The 24,607-nt window shown below is 42.0% G+C and overlaps 2 protein-coding genes and 1 long non-coding RNA gene across 4 annotated transcripts; 1 reads left to right on the top strand and 2 right to left on the bottom strand.

The window, feature by feature from the left end:
- Positions 1–6,648: 6,648 nt before the first annotated feature.
- LOC117191765 lies at positions 6,649–6,928 on the bottom strand. The gene is made up of 2 exons (XR_004474062.1): positions 6,889–6,928; positions 6,649–6,829 (listed from the first exon to the last, which is right to left on the bottom strand). It is a non-coding gene; the product is annotated as an uncharacterized LOC117191765 (long non-coding RNA).
- A 1,847-nt stretch (positions 6,929–8,775) lies between these two features.
- LOC117191761 lies at positions 8,776–21,499 on the top strand. Of its 2 annotated transcripts, XM_033396535.1 has the most exons (3): positions 8,776–8,848; positions 8,919–9,233; positions 20,554–21,499. In XM_033396535.1, exons 2-3 carry the CDS (start codon positions 9,004–9,006, stop codon positions 21,275–21,277), a joined length of 954 nt encoding a protein of 317 aa, XP_033252426.1. In that variant the 5' UTR covers positions 8,776–8,848; positions 8,919–9,003; the 3' UTR covers positions 21,278–21,499. The 2 variants fall into 2 exon arrangements, with proteins under 2 accessions (XP_033252426.1, XP_033252427.1); XM_033396536.1 differs by lacking the exon at positions 8,776–8,848 and having other exon boundaries at positions 8,867–9,233.
- Positions 21,500–22,739: 1,240 nt separating this feature from the next.
- On the bottom strand, positions 22,740–24,425 carry LOC117191759 (TWiK family of potassium channels protein 18-like). The gene is made up of 6 exons (XM_033396534.1): positions 24,046–24,425; positions 23,633–23,984; positions 23,341–23,579; positions 23,141–23,267; positions 22,998–23,094; positions 22,740–22,943 (listed from the first exon to the last, which is right to left on the bottom strand). Exons 1-6 carry the CDS (start codon positions 24,348–24,350, stop codon positions 22,912–22,914), a joined length of 1,152 nt encoding a protein of 383 aa, XP_033252425.1. The 5' UTR covers positions 24,351–24,425; the 3' UTR covers positions 22,740–22,911.
- Positions 24,426–24,607: the final 182 nt, after the last annotated feature.

Genomic DNA, 24,607 nt, shown 5'->3' with positions numbered 1-24,607 from the left:
GATCACCCTCCAAAACATTATGCTGAATAGACGGTGCTGCAGTGAGTCCAGCTTGACCACATACCCGACACAGAATCAAAAAAACAATTTTATTCTTTCTCGCTCTGTCTCTCTCTAACATACAGGTTTCATTGACGGTTTTGCCAATTGCAAAATATGAGTTCAAGGATCTCAGAACCTATAAGAGCCAGAGCAACCAAATTTGGTATCCACACTCCTGTGATATCGGACCTTGTCTGTTTCTCGTCCAAATGTCCCCGCAAAGGAAGAAAATCTGGGGCATCCACAAATCTCAGAGACTATTAAGGCTAGAGTAACCAAATTTGGTATCCGCACTTCTGTTAGATTTCACTATAAAACGTCTATCTCCGAATTTCGCCCCACCCTCTTCCGCCCCCACAAAAGACGAAAATCTGTTGCATCCACAATATTGCACATTCGAGAAAACTAAAAACGCAGAATCATAGAAAATGGCCATATCTATCAGATTGCTGAATCTGGGTCAGATCGGATCATTTTTGTAGCCAAAAGCAAGAAATCAATTTGCAGTGGCCACGCAGCGCCCGACGGCACGCTCAGACTGATTTTCTTTCTCTCTCGCACGCACTCTTTGTCGTGTCGTTTAATATTAGCGGCGTCTGCCGGAGGAGAGCCCTACTGACTAAGTATCGGGTATATTTGTAGAGTTGCGGTCTCCGCAGCAACTCACAACGTTCCCCCTCGTTTAGTCTGTGTTTGAATTCGGAATCTCTTTTAGTCACGAGTACGACACAATATGTTTTCGCTGTAAATAATGCAAACGTCGATTGCAAATTGGTTTTAATTAAGTATATACATATATATTTTTTCTTATATTATATACAGTATGTCAAGAAACTCTTTACACACTGAAAATAAATTAAATTTTTTGACTTTGGATAAGAAAATAATGGCATTTGGTTCAAATTTATCAAATTTTTTTAATTCATAACCATTCAGGGATTAATTATAAAGTAGTTAGTGAAAAAAAATAACAAAACTATAAATAGGTAACTTAAAAAATAACAAAAACAATGATTACTCATTTTTGACACTGTCAAGAAAGTCGTTTAATATTAGCGGCGTCTGCCGGAGGAGAGCCCTACTGACTAAGTATCGGGTATAAATGTAGAGTTGCGGTCTCCGCAGCAACTCACAACGTTCCCCCTCGTTTAAATTGAATTTGTGAGACTTTGTCTCGAAATGCCGATTAAATATATCAAAATAAAATATCCGAATGTAATAAACTTTAATATTTATGTACATAAGTATGTACATAAGATATTTTATAATTGAATTAGAAAATTTATGGGTATTGTCCATGAGAGTATTCAAGGTGCGACCGGCATCTAAATTTTGCTTTGCGGATTCCCGTCGGAAAGCGCGCGATTGACAATTGATTTGAAATACATATATGTAAAACCAATTCCATTTATATTTATGCATATTTATTTAAGTATATACATATATATTTTTTCTTATATTGTATATTTAGATACATCAGTGTTTTAGTTATAATAAACAAAAAAGTCGAGAACCGACGGCTTTTGCATAATTTTTATAATTTATAATAAACCTGTTTAAAATAAGGAAATAAATGTGTAATTATATTATTGTAATATTTTATATTTTGTGGTATAAATCAAACAAATAACAGCTTTTATTTCATTTCCCACGCCCTAGTGTACCATTCTTCATTTATTTTGTGGCGGTTGATCAGTCCATCAAAAGACCCAAAACAAGAACCAAACTCAAATTTCAGTTCTAGCGGCCAGCAATACTAAACACACACACGCAAAGTACGTGAGAATGCATGTGCACCCATACACTAAAACATGCTGGTGGCAAAACAGAACCAGACCTGAGAGAGTTCAAAAAAATCTGAAAAAGCATACAATCACATATTTTTGTCGAAACATATTGCGTGTGTACTAACACATGCAAAGATGTTCTCTCTGCGCTCTCTCTCTCATGATGACGTCACTCTGGGGTACTGAACGCGCTAGCCAGTGTGTGACGCTTTCGTTGTATGAACTGGCCATCTATATACTGTATGGTTAGTGGTACTATCGACTGCCGATAGTGCGATATCATTAACTATCGATATGTTTTCATTACATTTATATTTAATTTATAGGTCATAATTTAATTAAAACAGAAAATCCGAGTAGGATAGTACAAACTAGTCATAGAGTCCTAGTCCTAGTAACTATCGATGTTGCAACCCTATAATAATTATAAAAATTCCATCACTGAGCACAATCGAAGCAAAGATTATACAATACCAAGATGTTGCATGAGCGACCAAAAAGCTGTTCTATGGCGGGTCCTAACATTAGGACCCAAATGGTACGATGGAGCGCGCGGGGTTTCAATTCCCTTTTCGCCTGTACTTCGTCTCTACCGCGACCCCGCTTCCCCTCGGTTTCGTCTGTTCGGAAATGCCTTCACCGTCGAAGCGGTGTTCGCGGATCGCCGATGTCTTTGGAGCGGCACAGTGGGACCTTTGGCCGTCTCAGCTTGCTAAATTAGTTAGTTAGTCAATAAATATTTGCACACTGAAAAAATGTTAAACTTTGAGTGCTTATATCTCCTAAACTAAAACTATCTTGAAAATTCGATTGGCAAATTCTCTATTAGATGCGTACATTAAATTTATCTAAAGCACTCATACAATTTTTTGACTATTTCGGCTGAGTCCCCACTGTGCCGCGCCAAAGACATCAGCGACCACGCTGCCCTACGGTTTCGGCACGCAGGCACTGACATGCTTTCAGTGCGCTTGTGTGTGAAGCTAAAAGCCGTATATGCTGCGGGCGAAACCGGTTTATGGCCGTGCCGACCTAGGACATACACACATATACACAACTACAAGCATATTTCTGGGTTGGCTAGAGCTCGTGCTGACTGAGGCATTGACGAAGCCGAGTAGCACTTCGGAGGCGAAGGTAGCGTAAAAGAGAATTGAAGTACTAGCCCCGCGCGACCGTACCATGAAGCGTCAAACGAAAATTGAACGAGGGGGAACGTTGTGAGTTGCTGCGGACACCGCAACTCTACGGTTATACCCGATACTAAGTCAGTATGGCTCTCCTCCGGCAGACGCCGCTAATATTAAACGACACGACAAAGAGTGCGTGCGAGAGAGACAGAAAATCAGTCTGAGCGTGACGTCGGGCGCTGCGTAGCCACTGCAAATTGATTTGTTCCTATTGGCTATAAAAATGATCTGATCTGATCCAGATTCAGCAATCTGATAGATATGGTCATTATCTATGATTCTGCGTTTTTAGTTTTCTCGAATGTGCAATATTGTGGATGCAACAGATTTTCGTCCTTTGTGTGGGCGGAAGGGGGTGGGGCGAAATTTTGAGATACACGTTTTATAGTAAGATCTAACAGGAGTGCGTATACCAAATTTGGTTACTCTAGCCTTAATAGTCTCTGAGATTTTTGAATATCCCCAGATTTTCGTCCTTTGCGGGGGCGGAAGGGGGTGTGGCGAAATTTTGAAACAACCTCGTCTCGGTCCGATATATTAGGAGTGTGGATACCAAATTTGGTTGCTCTAGCTTTTGTAGTCTCTGAGATCTAGGCGCTAATGCTTTACTCTAAGCAAAGCCGCCTATGCTACGTGTGTGTTAGAGAGAGACAGGGCGAGAAAAAATGAAATTGTTTTCTTGATGCTGGCTATAATAATGATACGATCCAATTCAGATTCCGCAGTCTTAAAGATATGGTCAATCTCTACAATTCTACGTTTTTGGTTTTCTCATATCTTTAAAATTGTGGATGCCACAGATTTTCGTCCTTTGTGGGGGCGGAAGTGGGCGGGGCGAAGTTTTGAAATATTTTTGTAGCAGTGACATATCACAGAAGTCTGGATCCAAAACATCGTTGCTCTAGCTCTTATAGTCTTTGAGCACTAGGCGCTGAAGGGGACGGACAGACGGACAGACGGACGGACGGACAGACAGACAGGGCTCAATCGACTCGGCTATTGATGCTGATCAAGAATATATATACTTTATGGGGTCGGAAACGATTCCTTCTGGACGTTACACACATCCACTTTTACCACAAATCTAATATACCCCAATACTCATTTTGAGTATCGGGTATAAAAAGCATTTGTTCCTCATGCGACATCTTGGTATTGTATAGTCTTTGATCGAAGCCTCCCTTTTTTGACCAACAAATTCAAATTTTATCATAATTTTCCAAAAAACAGTCGGAAACATTCCAGTAAGTTCACAGTTTGTTTTACTTCATTCTAGTTGTTCTTTCTAGTTGCTTACATCGTTCTTTTACACAGCCATCACACAAATAGTTTGCTACAACATTGATATTAATTTTGGTAAAAATTATCCCCATCGGAAGGCGTACGTTAATTCATTACAATGGCACCCACACCACCAAAATCGAATCCGTCGTTGCCGGCGGTGGTGAGCAAAAGTCCGCGGGCGGAGCTATCATTCACAATTCAGTTGCTGTCGGGAAGGGCCGTGGTGATGGTGGAGTGCCCGGGGTATGACACGGAGCTGTTCATACCGCAGATTGTCAAAGACCGGATCACCCTCCAAAACATTATGCTGAATAGACGGTGCTGCAGTGAGTCCAGCTTGACCACATACCCGACCCAGAATCAAAAAAACAATTTTATTCTTTCTCGCTCTGTCTCTCTCTAACATACAGGTTTCATTGACGGTTTTGCCAATTGCAAAATATGAGTTCAAGGATCTCAGAACCTATAAGAGCCAGAGCAACCAAATTTGGTATCCACACTCCTGTGATATCGGACCTTGTCTGTTTCTCGTCCAAATGTCCCCGCAAAGGAAGAAAATCTGGGGCATCCACAAATCTCAGAGACTATTAAGGCTAGAGTAACCAAATTTGGTATCCGCACTTCTGTTAGATTTCACTATAAAACGTATATCTCCGAATTTCGCCCCACCCTCTTCCGCCCCCACAAAAGACGAAAATCTGTTGCATCCACAATATTGCACATTCGAGAAAACTAAAAACGCAGAATCATAGAAAATGGCCATATCTATCAGATTGCTGAATCTGGGTCAGATCGGATCATTTTTGTAGCCAAAAGCAAGAAATCAATTTGCAGTGGCCACGCAGCGCCCGACGGCACGCTCAGACTGATTTTCTTTCTCTCTCGCACGCACTCTTTGTCGTGTCGTTTAATATTAGCGGCGTCTGCCGGAGGAGAGCCCTACTGACTAAGTATCGGGTATATTTGTAGAGTTGCGGTCTCCGCAGCAACTCACAACGTTCCCCCTCGTTTAGTCTGTGTTTGAATTCGGAATCTCTTTTAGTCACGAGTACGACACAATATGTTTTCGCTGTAAATAATGCAAACGTCGATTGCAAATTGGTTTTAATTAAGTATATACATATATATTTTTTCTTATATTATATACAGTATGTCAAGAAACTCTTTACACACTGAAAATAAATTAAATTTTTTGACTTTGGATAAGAAAATAATGGCCTTTGGTTCAAATTTATCAAATTTTTTTAATTCATAACCATTCAGGGATTAATTATAAAGTAGTTAGTGAAAAAAAAATAACAAAACTATAAATAGGTAACTTAAAAAATAACAAAAACAATGATTACTCATTTTTGACACTGTCAAGAAAGTCGTTTAATATTAGCGGCGTCTGCCGGAGGAGAGCCCTACTGACTAAGTATCGGGTATAAATGTAGAGTTGCGGTCTCCGCAGCAACTCACAACGTTCCCCCTCGTTTAAATTGAATTTGTGAGACTTTGTCTCGAAATGCCGATTAAATATATCAAAATAAAATATCCGAATGTAATAAACTTTAATATTTATGTACATATGTATGTACATAAGATATTTTATAATTGAATTAGAAAATTTATGGGTATTGTCCATGAGAGTATTCAAGGTGCGACCGGCATCTAAATTTTGCTTTGCGGATTCCCGTCGGAAAGCGCGCGATTGACAATTGATTTGAAATACATATATGTAAAACCAATTCCATTTATATTTATGCATATTTATTTAAGTATATATATATTTTTTCTTATATTGTATATTTAGATACATCAGTGTTTTAGTTATAATAAACAAAAAAGTCGAGAACCGACGGCTTTTGCATAATTTTTATAATTTATAATAAACCTGTTTAAAATAAGGAAATAAATGTGTAATTATATTATTGTAATTTTTTATATTTTGTGGTATAAATCAAACAAATAACAGCTTTTATTTCATTGCCCACGCCCTAGTGTACCATTCTTCATTTATTTTGTGGCGGTTGATCAGTCCATCAAAAGACCCAAAACAAGAACCAAACTCAAATTTCAGTTCTAGCGGCCAGCAATACTAAACACACACACGCAAAGTACGTGAGAATGCATGTGCACCCATACACTAAAACATGCTGGTGGCAAAACAGAACCAGACCTGAGAGAGTTCAAAAAAATCTGAAAAAGCATACAATCACATATTTTTGTCGAAACATATTGCGTGTGTACTAACACATGCAAAGATGTTCTCTCTGCGCTCTCTCTCTCATGATGACGTCACTCTGGGGTACTGAACGCGCTAGCCAGTGTGTGACGCTTTCGTTGTATGAACTGGCCATCTATATACTGTATGGTTAGTGGTACTATCGACTGCCGATAGTGCGATATCATTAACTATCGATATGTTTTCATTACATTTATATTTAATTTATAGGTGATAATTTAATTAAAACAGAAAATACGAGTAGGATAGTACAAACTAGTCATAGAGTCCTAGTCCTAGTAACTATCGATGTTGCAACCCTATAATAATTATAAAAATTCCATCACTGAGCACAATCGAAGCAAAGATTATACAATACCAAGATGTTGCATGAGCGACCAAAAAGCTGTTCTATGGCGGGTCCTAACATTAGGACCCAAATGGTACGATGGAGCGCGCGGGGTTTCAATTCCCTTTTCGCCTGTACTTCGTCTCTACCGCGACCCCGCTTCCCCTCGGTTTCGTCTGTTCGGAAATGCCTTCACCGTCGAAGCGGTGTTCGCGGATCGCCGATGTCTTTGGAGCGGCACAGTGGGACCTTTGGCCGTCTCAGCTTGCTAAATTAGTTAGTTAGTCAATAAATATTTGCACACTGAAAAAATGTTAAACTTTGAGTGCTTATATCTCCTAAACTAAAACTATCTTGAAAATTCGATTGGCACATTCTCTATTAGATGCGTACATTAAATTTATCTAAAGCACTCATACAATTTTTTGACTATTTCGGCTGAGTCCCCACTGTGCCGCGCCAAAGACATCAGCGACCACGCTGCCCTACGGTTTCGGCACGCAGGCACTGACATGCTTTCAGTGCGCTTGTGTGTGAAGCTAAAAGCCGTATATGCTGCGGGCGAAACCGGTTTATGGCCGTGCCGACCTAGGACATACACACATATACACAACTACAAGCATATTTCTGGGTTGGCTAGAGCTCGTGCTGACTGAGGCATTGACGAAGCCGAGTAGCACTTCGGAGGCGAAGGTAGCGTAAAAGAGAATTGAAGTACTAGCCCCGCGCGACCGTACCATGAAGCGTCAAACGAAAATTGAACGAGGGGGAACGTTGTGAGTTGCTGCGGACACCGCAACTCTACGGTTATACCCGATACTTAGTCAGTAGGGCTCTCCTCCGGCAGACGCCGCTAATATTAAACGACACGACAAAGAGTGCGTGCGAGAGAGAAAGAAAATCAGTCTGAGCGTGACGTCGGGCGCTGCGTAGCCACTGAAAATTGATTTCTTGCTTTTGGCTACAAAAATGATCCGATCTGATCCAGATTCAGCAATCTGATAGATATGGTCATTATCTATGATTCTGCGTTTTTAGTTTTCTCGAATGTGCAATATTGTGGATGCAACAGATTTTCGTCCTTTGTGTGGGCGGAAGGAGGTGGGGCGAAATTTTGAGATACACGTTTTATAGTAAGATCTAACAGGAGTGCGTATACCAAATTTGGTTACTCTAGCCTTAATAGTCTCTGAGATTTTTGAATATCCCCAGATTTTCGTCCTTTGCGGGGGCGGAAGGGGGTGTGGCGAAATTTTGAAACAACCTCGTCTCGGTCCGATATATTAGGAGTGTGGATACCAAATTTGGTTGCTCTAGCTTTTGTAGTCTCTGAGATCTAGGCGCTAATGCTTTACTCTAAGCAAAGCCGCCTATGCTACGTGTGTGTTAGAGAGAGACAGGGCGAGAAAAAATGAAATTGTTTTCTTGATGCTGGCTATAATAATGATACGATCCAATTCAGATTCCGCAGTCTTAAAGATATGGTCAATCTCTACAATTCTACGTTTTTGGTTTTCTCATATCTTTAAAATTGTGGATGCCACAGATTTTCGTCCTTTGTGGGGGCGGAAGTGGGCGGGGCGAAGTTTTGAAATATTTTTGTAGCAGTGACATATCACAGAAGTCTGGATCCAAAACATCGTTGCTCTAGCTCTTATAGTCTTTGAGCACTAGGCGCTGAAGGGGACGGACAGACGGACAGACGGACGGACGGACAGACAGACAGGGCTCAATCGACTCGGCTATTGATGCTGATCAAGAATATATATACTTTATGGGGTCGGAAACGATTCCTTCTGGACGTTACACACATCCACTTTTACCACAAATCTAATATACCCCAATACTCATTTTGAGTATCGGGTATAAAAAGCATTTGTTCCTCATGCGACATCTTGGTATTGTATAGTCTTTGATCGAAGCCTCCCTTTTTTGACCAACAAATTCAAATTTTATCATAATTTTCCAAAAAACAGTCGGAAACATTCCAGTAAGTTCACAGTTTGTTTTACTTCATTCTAGTTGTTCTTTCTAGTTGCTTACATCGTTCTTTTACACAGCCATCACACAAATAGTTTGCTACAACATTGATATTAATTTTGGTAAAAATTATCCCCATCGGAAGGCGTACGTTAATTCATTACAATGGCACCCACACCACCAAAATCGAATCCGTCGTTGCCGGCGGTGGTGAGCAAAAGTCCGCGGGCGGAGCTATCATTCACAATTCAGTTGCTGTCGGGAAGGGCCGTGGTGATGGTGGAGTGCCCGGGGTATGACACGGAGCTGTTCATACCGCAGATTGTCAAAGACCGGATCACCCTCCAAAACATTATGCTGAATAGACGGTGCTGCAGTGAGTCCAGCTTGACCACATACCCGACCCAGAATCAAAAAAACAATTTTATTCTTTCTCGCTCTGTCTCTCTCTAACATACAGGTTTCATTGACGGTTTTGCCAATTGCAAAATATGAGTTCAAGGATCTCAGAACCTATAAGAGCCAGAGCAACCAAATTTGGTATCCACACTCCTGTGATATCGGACCTTGTCTGTTTCTCGTCGAAATGTCCCCGCAAAGGAAGAAAATCTGGGGCATCCACAAATCTCAGAGACTATTAAGGCTAGAGTAACCAAATTTGCTATCCGCACTTCTGTTAGATTTCACTATAAAACGTATATCTCCGAATTTCGCCCCACCCTCTTCCGCCCCCACAAAAGACGAAAATCTGTTGCATCCACAATATTGCACATTCGAGAAAACTGAAAACGCAGAGTCATAGAATATGGCCATATCTATCAGATTGCTGAATCTGGGTCAGATCGGATCATTTTTGTAGCCAAAAGCAAGAAATCAATTTGCAGTGGCCACGCAGCGCCCGACGGCACGCTCAGACTGATTTTCTTTCTCTCTCGCACGCACTCTTTGTCGTGTCGTTTAATATTAGCGGCGTCTGCCGGAGGAGAGCCCTACTGACTAAGTATCGGGTATATTTGTAGAGTTGCGGTCTCCGCAGCAACTCACAACGTTCCCCCTCGTTTAGTCTGTGTTTGAATTCGGAATCTCTTTTAGTCACGAGTACGACACAATATGTTTTCGCTGTAAATAATGCAAACGTCGATTGCAAATTGGTTTTAATTAAGTATATACATATATATTTTTTCTTATATTATATACAGTATGTCAAGAAACTCTTTACACACTGAAAATAAATTAAATTTTTTGACTTTGGATAAGAAAATAATGGCCTTTGGTTCAAATTTATCAAATTTTTTTAATTCATAACCATTCAGGGATTAATTATAAAGTAGTTAGTGAAAAAAAAATAACAAAACTATAAATAGGTAACTTAAAAAATAACAAAAACAATGATTACTCATTTTTGACACTGTCAAGAAAGTCGTTTAATATTAGCGGCGTCTGCCGGAGGAGAGCCCTACTGACTAAGTATCGGGTATATTTGTAGAGTTGCGGTCTCCGCAGCAACTCACAACGTTCCCCCTCGTTTAGTCTGTGTTTGAATTCGGAATCTCTTTTAGTCACGAGTACGACACAATATGTTTTCGCTGTAAATAATGCAAACGTCGATTGCAAATTGGTTTTAATTAAGTATATACATATATATTTTTTCTTATATTATATACAGTATGTCAAGAAACTCTTTACACACTGAAAATAAATTAAATTTTTTGACTTTGGATAAGAAAATAATGGCCTTTGGTTCAAATTTATCAAATTTTTTTAATTCATAACCATTCAGGGATTAATTATAAAGTAGTTAGTGAAAAAAAAATAACAAAACTATAAATAGGTAACTTAAAAAATAACAAAAACAATGATTACTCATTTTTGACACTGTCAAGAAAGTCGTTTAATATTAGCGGCGTCTGCCGGAGGAGAGCCCTACTGACTAAGTATCGGGTATAAATGTAGAGTTGCGGTCTCCGCAGCAACTCACAACGTTCCCCCTCGTTTAAATTGAATTTGTGAGACTTTGTCTCGAAATGCCGATTAAATATATCAAAATAAAATATACGAATGTAATAAACTTTAATATTTATGTACATATGTATGTAGTAGTTTAAGTTGCTTGATGGCAACGAGTAACATTTATTTAATAAGTATGTTGGACTTAAAATTATAACAGCTCCAAGTTTTACAAGTATGTTTGTGAATAATTATATGCGTGTACGTCTGATGCGTGGCTGAACTGACAACTGACTATCTCTCTCTCTTGCTATCGGCTCTCTCAGAGCCGATTACTGCTCTATCCCGACGACACGACGAAAACACGACCGCTTCGTGTCTCTCTCTTTCCTTCGTTTCCTACATTCGGCTGTCCTGACGGACCATTCGCCTCGGATGGGTCTAGCCAAGGTTTCATATATTCTGAAACTGTAGAGGTCTTATAGGGACCCTCAGTATCCCCAATCTTCTCGACTTCGTACCTTCCATGATTCTTTACCCTAACCACCTTATACGGCCCTAGATACTTTCCTTTTAGCTTTAATCCAGTACCATACTGAGTACGCTTGATAGCTACTAGCTCATTAACCTCATACTGTCTATCTAGTTTCCTTTTTAAGTCAAAACTCTTCTTGTTTTCCTGCTGTAACCGTGCAATGTTTTCAGCTACTTCCTTTCTAATTTTTTCGCGGTCCTTGTTCAACTCTTCGATAAGTGATTCTTCCAATATCTGTTAAACATTTCTCCTGGCCGATCAGTTCAAGATTTCCAAATTTCAAAAATACCCTCCTGCGAATTAAACACAAATCTGCTCCAGTATCAATCAATCCTTGGAATACCAAATTCGCGTACTTAATATCCTTTAATTCCAAACCTGATGGAGTGAAAATACCTGACGGCTTATTGACGACTTCCTTATCTCGAATAATGTTCGTATTCGATCTCTTTTCACAATCGGTTTCGACCTTGACATTACAGCTTGCAGCACGGTGTCCTGGTTGGCCACATTTGAAACAACAAAAATCATTTTTGGGACAATCTTTCCTCAAATGCGATTTGTCTCCACACTTCAAACATTTCCTAAAATTCTCTGCCATCGACCCTTTCACCGAACTCTCACTTTTATTACTCAGCGGCCAATTCTTACTCATCGGCTTGGATCCGCCTCTAGCTTTCTGGTAAACATCGATCTGAAATTTAAGCTCCTTTAAGTTTCTAGCTTGGTACAGCATTGCCTTACTTGCCCTAGCGTCTGGTATACCATCCACAAAATATTCGATTAAACTCTCATCATCTAGTTTAATTGGCTTGGCTATCTCCATTAACGCATACAAAAACTCATGCAACGACTCTCCTTTTTTCTGCTGGCGCTTTTGCAACATTCTATGTACTTCTACGGACGACAGTTTAACACTAAACTCATCCAACAGAGTTGCCTTCAACGAATTCCAGTTACGAATATCACGCAAACTACGAACGAAAGATTTTGCTGCACCAACTAACAACTGCTTGGCATAAATGAATAATTGTAATTGACTCCATTGAACAGTAGCTGCGCATTCTTCTAATTCCTCTATCCATTGATTGATGTCGGGGTTATTAGAACCAGAAAATTGTGACACACTACCTTCCACGTCTTTACGCGTAAACCAAGATTTATACTCTGCCTGTCGCGTACCTGGTTGAACTGCTACGGTATCATCCTCTGCTGTTACTACGGACTCATCCTCTGACTCTTCTTCATCCTCAACTGGAAAGCCGTGATGTATTAATAGTCTATCTTGCAAATCGCGCTTTCGTCCCGTCGTCTGCAACGCAAGCTCTCTTAACTTCTCTCGCAAATGTGCGACTCTCAGTGTCATTATCTCTTCAACTTGCATCGTGACGATTTAAATACAAAATAATTGATATTAGCTTATATCTAAGAAAATGTAATTAAATCAACTTAAACAACCTTATTACTGCTGGCCTGTTAACAATTTTCCAGTTAACATCGATTTCGAAAACGCCTTTAAAGTCGTCACTGTTAACGATCGCTTCTCTGTTAACGCTCACCTTACTATGGGTTTACCCTTGTTAACTCTCGCTTCTGCGCAGAACTTTCCAGACTCCAAATTTGACGCACACACACCACCACATCCAGATCTCGCTTGCCTGTCGATGTCGCTGTTGCCGTCCTCTCTTTGTTGCCTTGCCTTGCTCTCGCCGTTCGCCGGTAACTCGTTGTCGCTTCCCGAATCGTCGCTGCTTCTGCTGTTACAAAATGAACTGCTGCTTGTCTTTTCTTGTAGTTGTAGTCTCCGTCCGACGCAGTGCAACACAACAACAATCAATGTTCTTTGATTCTTGCTGTTTGCTGCCGTCGTTTTGTCGCTTCTGCTTCCTTTGGAACGAACGCACTCAGATTGTCGTCTCTGTGCCGCTTGTCTCCTTGTAGCTCTAGCCTCTCAGACGCAATGCACAACAACAACAACGAAGGTTTTGATTCTTGCTGTGTTTGCTGCCGTCTGCCGTCGTTTTGTCGCTTCTGCTCTCTTTGGAACGAACGCGCTCAGATTGTCGTCTCTGTGCCGCTTGTCTCCTTGTAGCTCTAGCCTCGTGTTCGCCAAAATTTCCAAATACACGCACAAATCTCACTTGCAAATGTTGTTGTCTTGGGCTTATTTTCGGACGAGCCCCCAATTTGTAGTAGTTTAAGTTGCTTGATGGCAACGAGTAACATTTATTTAATAAGTATGTTGGACTTAAAATTATAACAGCTCCAAGTTTTACAAGTATGTTTGTGAATAATTATATGCGTGTACGTCTGATGCGTGGCTGAACTGACAACTGACTATCTCTCTCTCTTGCTATCGGCTCTCTCAGAGCCGATTACTGCTCTATCCCGACGACACGACGAAAACACGACCGCTTCGTGTCTCTCTCTTTCCTTCGTTTCCTACATTCGGCTGTCCTGACGGACCATTCGCCTCGGATGGGTCTAGCCAAGGTTTCATATATTCTGAAACTGTAGAGGTCTTATAGGGACCCTCAGTATCCCCAATCTTCTCGACTTCGTACCTTCCATGATTCTTTACCCTAACCACCTTATACGGCCCTAGATACTTTCCTTTTAGCTTTAATCCAGTACCATACTGAGTACGCTTGATAGCTACTAGCTCATTAACCTCATACTGTCTATCTAGTTTCCTTTTTAAGTCAAAACTCTTCTTGTTTTCCTGCTGTAACCGTGCAATGTTTTCAGCTACTTCCTTTCTAATTTTTTCGCGGTCCTTGTTCAACTCTTCGATAAGTGATTCTTCCAATATCTGTTAAACATTTCTCCTGGCCGATCAGTTCAAGATTTCCAAATTTCAAAAATACCCTCCTGCGAATTAAACACAAATCTGCTCCAGTATCAATCAAACCTTGGAATACCAAATTCGCGTACTTAATATCCTTTAATTCCAAACCTGATGGAGTGAAAATACCTGACGGCTTATTGACGACTTCCTTATCTCGAATAATGTTCGTATTCGATCTCTTTTCTTGTCCGGTTTCGACCTTGACATTACAGCTTGCAGCACGGTGTCCTGGTTGGCCACATTTGAAACAACAAAAATCATTTTTGGGACAATCTTTCCTCAAATGCGATTTGTCTCCACACTTAAAACATTTCCTAAAATTCTCTGCCATCGACCCTTTCACCGAACTCTCACTTTTATTACTCAGCGGCCAATTCTTACTCATCGGCTTGGATCCGCCTCTAGCTTTCTGGTAAACATCGATCTGAAATTTAAGCTCCTTTAAGTTTCTAGCTTGGTACAGCATTGCCTTACTTGCCCTAGCGTCTGGTATACCATCCACAAAATATTCGATTAAACTCTCATCATCTAGTTTAATTGGCTTGGCTATCTCCATTAACGCATACAAAAACTCATGCAACGACTCTCCTTTTTTCTGCTGGCGCTTTTGCAACATTCTATGTACTTCTACGGACGACAGTTTAACACTAAACTCATCCAACAGAGTTGCCTTCAACGAATTCCAGTTACGAATATCACGCAAACTACGAACGAAAGATTTTGCTGCACCAACTAACAACTGCTTGGCATAAATGAATAATTGTAATTGACTCCATTGAACAGTAGCTGCGCATTCTTCTAATTCCTCTATCCATTGATTGATGTCGGGGTTATTAGAACCAGAAAATTGTGACACACTACCTTTCACGTCTTTACGCGTAAACCAAGATTTATACTCTGCCTGTCGCGTACCTGGTTGAACTGCTACGGTATCATCCTCTGCTGTTACTACGGACTCATCCTCTGACTCTTCTTCATCCTCAACTGGAAAGCCGTGATGTATTAATAGTCTATCTTGCAAATCGCGCTTTCGTCCCGTCGTCTGCAACGCAAGCTCTCTTAACTTCTCTCGCAAATGTGCGACTCTCAGTGTCATTATCTCTTCAACTTGCATCGTGACGATTTAAATACAAAATAATTGATATTAGCTTATATCTAAGAAAATGTAATTAAATCAACTTAAACAACCTTATTACTGCTGGCCTGTTAACAATTTTCCAGTTAACATCGATTTCGAAAACGCCTTTAAAGTCGTCACTGTTAACGATCGCTTCTCTGTTAACGCTCACCTTACTATGGGTTTACCCTTGTTAACTCTCGCTTCTGCGCAGAACTTTCCAGACTCCAAATTTGACGCACACACACCACCACATCCAGATCTCGCTTGCCTGTCGATGTCGCTGTTGCCGTCCTCTCTTTGTTGCCTTGCCTTGCTCTCGCCGTTCGCCGGTAACTCGTTGTCGCTTCCCGAATCGTCGCTGCTTCTGCTGTTACAAAATGAACTGCTGCTTGTCTTTTCTTGTAGTTGTAGTCTCCGTCCGACGCAGTGCAACACAACAACAATCAATGTTCTTTGATTCTTGCTGTTTGCTGCCGTCGTTTTGTCGCTTCTGCTTCCTTTGGAACGAACGCACTCAGATTGTCGTCTCTGTGCCGCTTGTCTCCTTGTAGCTCTAGCCTCTCAGACGCAATGCACAACAACAACAACGAAGGTTTTGATTCTTGCTGTGTTTGCTGCCGTCTGCCGTCGTTTTGTCGCTTCTGCTCTCTTTGGAACGAACGCGCTCAGATTGTCGTCTCTGTGCCGCTTGTCTCCTTGTAGCTCTAGCCTCGTGTTCGCCAAAATTTCCAAATACACGCACAAATCTCACTTGCAAATGTTGTTGTCTTGGGCTTATTTTCGGACGAGCCCCAATTTGTAGTAGTTTAAGTTGCTTGATGGCAACGAGTAACATTTATTTAATAAGTATGTTGGACTTAAAATTATAACAGCTCCAAGTTTTACAAGTATGTTTGTGAATAATTATATGCGTGTACGTCTGATGCGTGGCTGAACTGACAACTGACTATCTCTCTCTCTTGCTATCGGCTCTCTCAGAGCCGATTACTGCTCTATCCCGACGACACGACGAAAACACGACCGCTTCGTGTCTCTCTCTTTCCTTCGTTTCCTACATTCGGCTGTCCTGACGGACCATTCGCCTCGGATGGGTCTAGCCAAGGTTTCATATATTCTGAAACTGTAGAGGTCTTATAGGGACCCTCAGTATCCCCAATCTTCTCGACTTCGTACCTTCCATGATTCTTTACCCTAACCACCTTATACGGCCCTAGATACTTTCCTTTTAGCTTTAATCCAGTACCATACTGAGTACGCTTGATAGCTACTAGCTCATTAACCTCATACTGTCTATCTAGTTTCCTTTTTAAGTCAAAACTCTTCTTGTTTTCCTGCTGTAACCGTGCAATGTTTTCAGCTACTTCCTTTCTAATTTTTTCGCGGTCCTTGTTCTAGGGACCGCCTAGCCTCTCAGACGCAATGCACAACAACAACAACGAAGGTTTTGATTCTTGCTGTGTTTGCTGCCGTCTGCCGTCGTTTTGTCGCTTCTGCTCTCTTTGGAACGAACGCGCTCAGATTGTCGTCTCTGTGCCGCTTGTCTCCTTGTAGCTCTAGCCTCGTGTTCGCCAAAATTTCCAAATACACGCACAAATCTCACTTGCAAATGTTGTTGTCTTGGGCTTATTTTCGGACGAGCCCCCAATTTGTAGTAGTTTAAGTTGCTTGATGGCAACGAGTAACATTTATTTAATAAGTATGTTGGACTTAAAATTATAACAGCTCCAAGTTTTACAAGTATGTTTGTGAATAATTATATGCGTGTACGTCTGATGCGTGGCTGAACTGACAACTGACTATCTCTCTCTCTTGCTATCGGCTCTCTCAGAGCCGATTACTGCTCTATCCCGACGACACGACGAAAACACGACCGCTTTGTATCTCTATCTTTCCTTCGTTTCCTACATGTATGTACATAAGATATTTTATAATTGAATTAGAAAATTTATGGGTATTGTCCATGAGAGTATTCAAGGTGCGACCGGCATCTAAATTTTGCTTTGCGGATTCCCGTCGGAAAGCGCGCGATTGACAATTGATTTGAAATACATATATGTAAAACCAATTCCATTTATATTTATGCATATTTATTTAAGTATATATATATTTTTTCTTATATTGTATATTTAGATACATCATTGTTTTAGTTATAATAAACAAAAAAGTCGAGAACCGACGGCGTTTGCATAATTTTTATAATTTATAATAAACCTGTTTAAAATAAGGAAATAAATGTGTAATTATATTATTGTAATATTTTATATTTTGTGGTATAAATCAAACAAATAACAGCTTTTATTTCATTTCCCACGCCCTAGTGTACCATTCTTCATTTATTTTGTGGCGGTAGGTCAGTCCATCAAAAGACCCAAAAGAAGAACCAAACTCAAATTTCAGTTCTAGCGGCCAGCAATACTAAACACACACACGCAAAGTACGTGAGAATGCATGTGCACCCTTACACTAAAACATGCTGGTGGCAAAACAGAACCAGACCTGAGAGAGTTCAAAAAAATCTGAAAAAGCATACAATCACATATTTTTGTCGAAACATATTGCGTGTGTACTAACACATGCAAAAATGTTCTCTCTGCGCTCTCTCTCTCATGATGACGTCACTCTGAGGTACTGAACGCGCTAGCCAGTGTGTGACGCTTTCGTTGTATGAACTGGCCATCTATATACTGTATGGTTAGTGGTACTATCGACTGCCGATAGTGCGATATCATTAACTATCGATATGTTTTCATTACATTTATATTTAATTTATAGGTGATAATTTAATTAAAACAGAAAATACGAGTAGGATAGTACAAACTAGTCATAGAGTCCTAGTCCTAGTAACTATTGATGTTGCAACCCTATAATAATTATAAAAATTCCATCACTGAGCACAATCGAAGCAAAGATTATACAATACCAAGATGTTGCATGAGCGACCAAAAAGCTGTTCTATGGCGGGTCCTAACATTAGGACCCAAATGGTACGATGGAGCGCGCGGGGTTTCAATTCCCTTTTCGCCTGTACTTCGTCTCTACCGCGACCCCGCTTCCCCTCGGTTTCGTCTGTTCGGAAATGCCTTCACCGTCGAAGCGGTGTTCGCGGATCGCCGATGTCTTTGGAGCGGCACAGTGGGACCTTTGGCCGTCTCAGCTTGCTAAATTAGTTAGTTAGTCAATAAATATTTGCACACTGAAAAAATGTTAAACTTTGAGTGCTTATATCTCCTAAACTAAAACTATCTTGAAAATTCGATTGGCAAATTCTCTATTAGATGCGTACATTAAATTTATCTAAAGCACTCATACAATTTTTTGACTATTTCGGCTGAGTCCCCACTGTGCCGCGCCAAAGACATCAGCGACCACGCTGCCCTACGGTTTCGGCACGCAGGCACTGACATGCTTTCAGTGCGCTTGTGTGTGAAGCTAAAAGCCGTATATGCTGCGGGCGAAACCGGTTTATGGCCGTGCCGACCTAGGACATACACACATATACACAACTACAAGCATATTTCTGGGTTGGCTAGAGCTCGTGCTGACTGAGGCATTGACGAAGCCGAGTAGCACTTCGGAGGCGAAGGTAGCGTAAAAGAGAATTGAAGTACTAGCCCCGCGCGACCGTACCATGAAGCGTCAAACGAAAATTGAACGAGGGGGAACGTTGTGAGTTGCTGCGGACACCGCAACTCTACGGTTATACCCGATACTTAGTCAGTAGGGCTCTCCTCCGGCAGACGCCGCTAATATTAAACGACACGACAAAGAGTGCGTGCGAGAGAGAAAGAAAATCAGTCTGAGCGTGACGTCGGGCGCTGCGTAGCCACTGAAAATTGATTTCTTGCTTTTGGCTACAAAAATGATCCGATCTGATCCAGATTCAGCAATCTGATAGATATGGTCATTATCTATGATTCTGCGTTTTTAGTTTTCTCGAATGTGCAATATTGTGGATGCAACAGATTTTCGTCCTTTGTGTGGGCGGAAGGGGGTGGGGCGAAATTTTGAGATACACGTTTTATAGTAAGATCTAACAGGAGTGCGTATACCAAATTTGGTTACTCTAGCCTTAATAGTCTCTGAGATTTTTGAATATCCCCAGATTTTCGTCCTTTGCGGGGGCGGAAGGGGGTGTGGCGAAATTTTGAAACAACCTCGTCTCGGTCCGATATATTAGGAGTGTGGATACCAAATTTGGTTGCTCTAGCTTTTGTAGTCTCTGAGATCTAGGCGCTAATGCTTTACTCTAAGCAAAGCCGCCTATGCTACGTGTGTGTTAGAGAGAGACAGGGCGAGAAAAAATGAAATTGTTTTCTTGATGCTGGCTATAATAATGATACGATCCAATTCAGATTCCGCAGTCTTAAAGATATGGTCATTCTCTACAATTCTACGTTTTTGGTTTTCTCATATCTTTAAAATTGTGGATGCCACAGATTTTCGTCCTTTGTGGGGGCGGAAGTGGGCGGGGCGAAGTTTTGAAATATTTTTGTAGCAGTGACATATCACAGATGTCTGGATCCAAAACATCGTTGCTCTAGCTCTTATAGTCTTTGAGCACTAGGCGCTGAAGGGGACGGACAGACGGACAGACGGACGGACGGACAGACAGACAGGGCTCAATCGACTCGGCTATTGATGCTGATCAAGAATATATATACTTTATGGGGTCGGAAACGATTCCTTCTGGACGTTACACACATCCACTTTTACCACAAATCTAATATACCCCAATACTCATTTTGAGTATCGGGTATAAAAAGCATTTGTTCCTCATGCGACATCTTGGTATTGTATAGTCTTTGATCGAAGCCTCCCTTTTTTGACCAACAAATTCAAATTTTATCATAATTTTAAAAAAAAAAGTCGGAAACATTCCAGTAAGTTCACAGTTTGTTTTACTTCATTCTAGTTGTTCTTTCTAGTTGCTTACATCGTTCTTTTACACAGCCATCACACAAATAGTTTGCTACAACATTGATATTAATTTTGGTAAAAATTATCCCCATCGGAAGGCGTACGTTAATTCATTACAATGGCACCCACACCACCAAAATCGAATCCGTCGTTGCCGGCGGTGGTGAGCAAAAGTCCGCGGGCGGAGCTATCATTCACAATTCAGTTGCTGTCGGGAAGGGCCGTGGTGATGGTGGAGTGCCCGGGGTATGACACGGAGCTGTTCATACCGCAGATTGTCAAAGACCGGATCACCCTCCAAAACATTATGCTGAATAGACGGTGCTGCAGTGAGTCCAGCTTGACCACATACCCGACCGTTCAACCTGTGAGCAGTCCGCCGGTGCGAGCACCGAAGAGGATGATTTCGTCTACACTACCACCACCTCTGGCAAGGAGCACTCCAACTTCACTATCTGCCAACAAAACCGTTGAGCTGACACCAGAACCAGCGCGTTGCCAAGCAATTCCAACTTCACTTTCTATTCGTCGAATCCGCGCTGCCGACAAAACCGTTGAGCTGACACCAGAGCCAGCGCGTTGCCAAGCAATTCCATTCGAATCCGAGATACAGGACGTATCTCTTCATGTGAACCAGTCCTATTCGAACTCCAGCTTAGAATCCCATCCTCCGCTTCTGCCGCCTGAAGTTTTGAGCATCACAGACGCGAGGATGAGTGTGTCGAGCACACCCAACTCTAATTTGAACGCAAGCCCACCTCTGAGAAGCTCAATACGGGTGAAGCCGCCGGAGCGCACTTACGCGCGTCGTAAGACCGACAATATCGGCAAGGCCAAGCCGCCGACGAAATGGTCGCCGGTGCAAAACAAGAAACGGCAACCACTATCTGCAACGAAGGGTCCAAATCCGAGCATGCATATAGAAGTGCGCAGGCGGAACTTCCTTGAGGACACACACAAGACTATTGAGCCCTACGACCTGCAAAATGCTATCAGCTCGCTTGTTGTCCAAAAGGAAATCATCCAAAGGCAGGTCACTGCCAAGACAAAAAAAAACAGTTTGATGCGCTGAAAGGCACGGCCTTCGATCTGCTGACAACGTCCGCACAAGGGAACATAGCGGAAGAGTTGGTCCAACAGTTTCAGGAGGCCTGCATGGATAGGCGTTCCTCCACAGTGCCCAACTACATAGAGCTGTCCGCCAGCCCTCAGCTGCAACTAGACCACGAGGTGAAGGCTTTGCTGGCAAGACAAAAGCGTTTAGATCGGGTAAATAAAAAGCCAATGAAATGGATGAAGCGCACGTGATTTATTGCCGCTGATTTGTCTACGTTTTCAAAATTTACTGTTCGCCCTTCAAGTCAATTGCATTATGTCTTAGGGTGTAGCAGCGTATTAAATGTCCCTTTCATGAAGAAACATATTCTTTTTATACCCGATACTCAAAATGAGTATTGGGGTATATTAGATTTTTGGTAAAAGTGGATGTGTGTAACGTCCAGAAGGAATCGTTTCCGACCCCATAAAGTATATATATTCTTGATCAGCATCAATAGCCGAGTCGATTGAGCCCTGTCTGTCTGTCCGTCCGTCCGTCTGTCCGTCTGTCCGTCCCCTTCAGCGCCTAGTGCTCAAAGACTAAAAGCTAGAGCAACGATGTTTTGGATCCAGACATCTGTGATATGTCACTGCTACAAAAATATTTCAAAACTTCGCCCCGCCCACTTCCGCCCCCACAAAGAACGAAAATCTGTGGCATCCACAATTTTAAAGATATGGGAAAACCAAAAACGTAGAATTGTAGAGAATGACCATATCTTTAAGACTGCGGAATCTGAATTGGATCGTATTATTATTATAGCCAGCATCAAGAAAACAATTTCATTTTTTCTCGCCCTGTCTCTCTCTAACACACACGTAGCATAGGCGGCTTTGCTTAGAGTAAAACATTAGCGCCTAGATCTCAGAGACTACAAAAGCTAGAGCAACCAAATTTGGTATCCACACTCCTAATATATCGGACCGAGACGAGTTTGTTTCAAAATTTCGCCACACCCCCTTCCGCCCCCGCAAAGGACGAAAATCTGGGGATATTCAAAAATCTCAGAGACTATTAAGGCTAGAGTAACCAAATTTGGTATACACACTCCTGTTAGATCTTACTATAAAACGGGTATCTCAAAATTTCGCCCCACCCCCTTCCGCCCACACAAAGGACGAAAATCTGTTGCATCCACAATATTGCACATTCGAGAAAACTAAAAACGCAGAATCATAGATAATGACCATATCTATCAGATTGCTGAATCTGGATCAGATCAGATCATTTTTATAGCCAATAGGAACAAATCAACTTGCAGTGGCTACGCAGCGCCCGACGTCACGCTCAGACTGATTTTCTGTCTCTCTCGCACGCACTCTTTGTCGTGTCGTTTAATATTCGCGGCGTCTGCCGGAGGAGAACCATACTGACTTAGTATCGGGTATAACCGTAGAGTTGCGGTGTCCGCAGCAACTCACAACGTTCCCCCTCGTTAGTCCTACTTAGTCGTAGTTAGCCCTACTATATGTACAAATCTACCTAAACATAATAAATTTAAATAATTATAATTTAGTACGATAAAACGTAATTGTAATTGGGAACCCAAGACCCGGACCAGAGGCCTCTAAGAGCTGCGACAACAGAAGCAGGCTTTGAATCCCCCCTTAATAGCTCGTATGTTGTGTACGACCTCCTCCTATCATAAAGAATAATCATTAGATCCATTAAACGACAGAATACGATCACTTACCTGCATCAGATTGAAGCACAGATTGGCCATTCCCAGCAATAGATTGTACGGCACAGAGAATAAAGCTGAACTCAACTTTGTCCCTATCGGCGGTTATCTATCAAGAGAAAGACGGTTCTTATTTGTATTCGTGATGATCTTACCACCCGGTCGCCTGGCACCAAATCACCAAATCCAATACTGCTGAGCGAGATTAAGCAAAAGTAACTGCCATCCCAGTAGTTCCAGTCCTCCCAGCGACCGAAGAGCAAGGCACCCCACAGAATGTACCTGAAAGAGAAGGAGTGCAGCGTGTTTAAGGGATCTGTGTGTGGCAGCATTTTAAGAAGTCTGCAGCTCTTACCCGACCATGACAAAAATGCAGACTGTCAGAGGGACAGTTATCTCATCCGTGCTGCCGCGTATCTCTCGCTCAATATCCGAATCGGATCCGCTGTACGCCACATCCACGATGCTGGAGCTGTGATAAGAGCTCTTCGTGTAGTCGGTGCTACTGCTGCTGTTGCTGTTGCTGTTGGTGGTAGAGCTGCTGCTGGAGTAGCTACTGCTTCCGCCGCCACTCTCCATGTGGTGCATTTGGAGCTGAAATTATATGTGTGATGATATCCCACTTGATGAGAGACGCTCTCACTCACCGCCCGCGCAAGATGTCGCATCTTTCGTCTCTCCCGTATTATCCGGCGCTTGGCCACTCCAGGACATATGCGGCACAGGCAGACCTTGGAGTAAATCCACTTGAAGGACTTGGCCAGCACATCGCCAATGTTTGAGAGGTAGAGCAGGAACAAAGGCATCCCGATTATCGCATACAGAATGGTCGCCAGCTTACCCCACTCAGAGTGGGGTGTTATGTTACCATATCCGATCGTTGTGATGACGGCCAGCGAATAGAGAAAGGCTCCCGAGAAGCTCCATTGCTCCACATCGGGTCCCTTCAGTTGCTTCTTAACAATCGCCCGCTGGTACTCCAGAAGTACGTCATTGACACTAAAAGCGTAGAATAGTCTAGTTTAGTTTATGATTTACTCAGTTGTTAGCTATATGTCACCGTTTCCTGTAGGCCTTGTGGTCGAAGAAACTAATGTTTTCGGCCGTCAACTCCCAGATGCGCGTGAGGAACTCCCCGCTGACATTGCGCTCTATGAACTGATTCGGCTTCTCCGACCTGAGTCGCTCGTATTCGAAGATTTCGATGGCCTGGAATATAAAGGCGCCGCCAATCGTGTAGAAGGTGACTAGCAGTATGATGCCCACATTGCTGAACATGAAGGCCGTGAAGTGGCGGCAGTGATCCTTGAATCGTTGAAATGCTGGCTTCTCCTTCCGGCGTTCCACTGTCGTTTGCTTGGACATGCTTCGAGCCGAGTGTCCTGCGCCTGGCCCCCATTGGCATTGGGCGTTTGGGGAGACGATGGGACCGCAGTAGAGCTGTAAATAGTAATAATTAAGCTGGCAACTACTGAATGAATGAAAGAAGGGTAGCTGTGCTTCAAATGAGACGGAGATTCTTGTAATTTCTTAGTGAACGGACTTATCTATAAGAATGAGAAATTTTGGTTCCATACAGGCAAGGCAGCATACTCGTACGGGCACACACATGAACACTCATT

The sequence above is a fragment of the Drosophila miranda genome, assembly GCF_003369915.1.
Source record: "Drosophila miranda strain MSH22 chromosome Y unlocalized genomic scaffold, D.miranda_PacBio2.1 Contig_Y1_pilon, whole genome shotgun sequence".
Classification (NCBI taxonomy): domain Eukaryota; kingdom Metazoa; phylum Arthropoda; class Insecta; order Diptera; family Drosophilidae; genus Drosophila; species Drosophila miranda.
The sequence above is the reverse complement of the archived record's forward strand: the minus strand, read 5'-3'. Positions and strand labels throughout refer to the sequence as shown.

Excerpts from the sequence above, each read along its gene's own strand:
- LOC117191761 (XM_033396535.1), top strand. The coding sequence starts at position 9,004 with ATGGCACCCACACCACCAAAATCGAATCCGTCGTTGCCGGCGGTGGTG. Across the intron at positions 9,234-20,553 it reads AGTGAGTCCAGCTTGACCAC|ATACCCGACCGTTCAACCTG; the intron begins ATACCCGACCCA and ends CAGCTTGACCAC.
- LOC117191759 (XM_033396534.1), bottom strand. The coding sequence starts at position 24,350 with ATGTCCAAGCAAACGACAGTGGAACGCCGGAAGGAGAAGCCAGCATTT. Across the intron at positions 23,985-24,045 it reads CACAAGGCCTACAGGAAACG|TGTCAATGACGTACTTCTGG; the intron begins GTGACATATAGC and ends CTACGCTTTTAG. Across the intron at positions 22,944-22,997 it reads TGTGCTTCAATCTGATGCAG|GAGGAGGTCGTACACAACAT; the intron begins GTAAGTGATCGT and ends TCTTTATGATAG.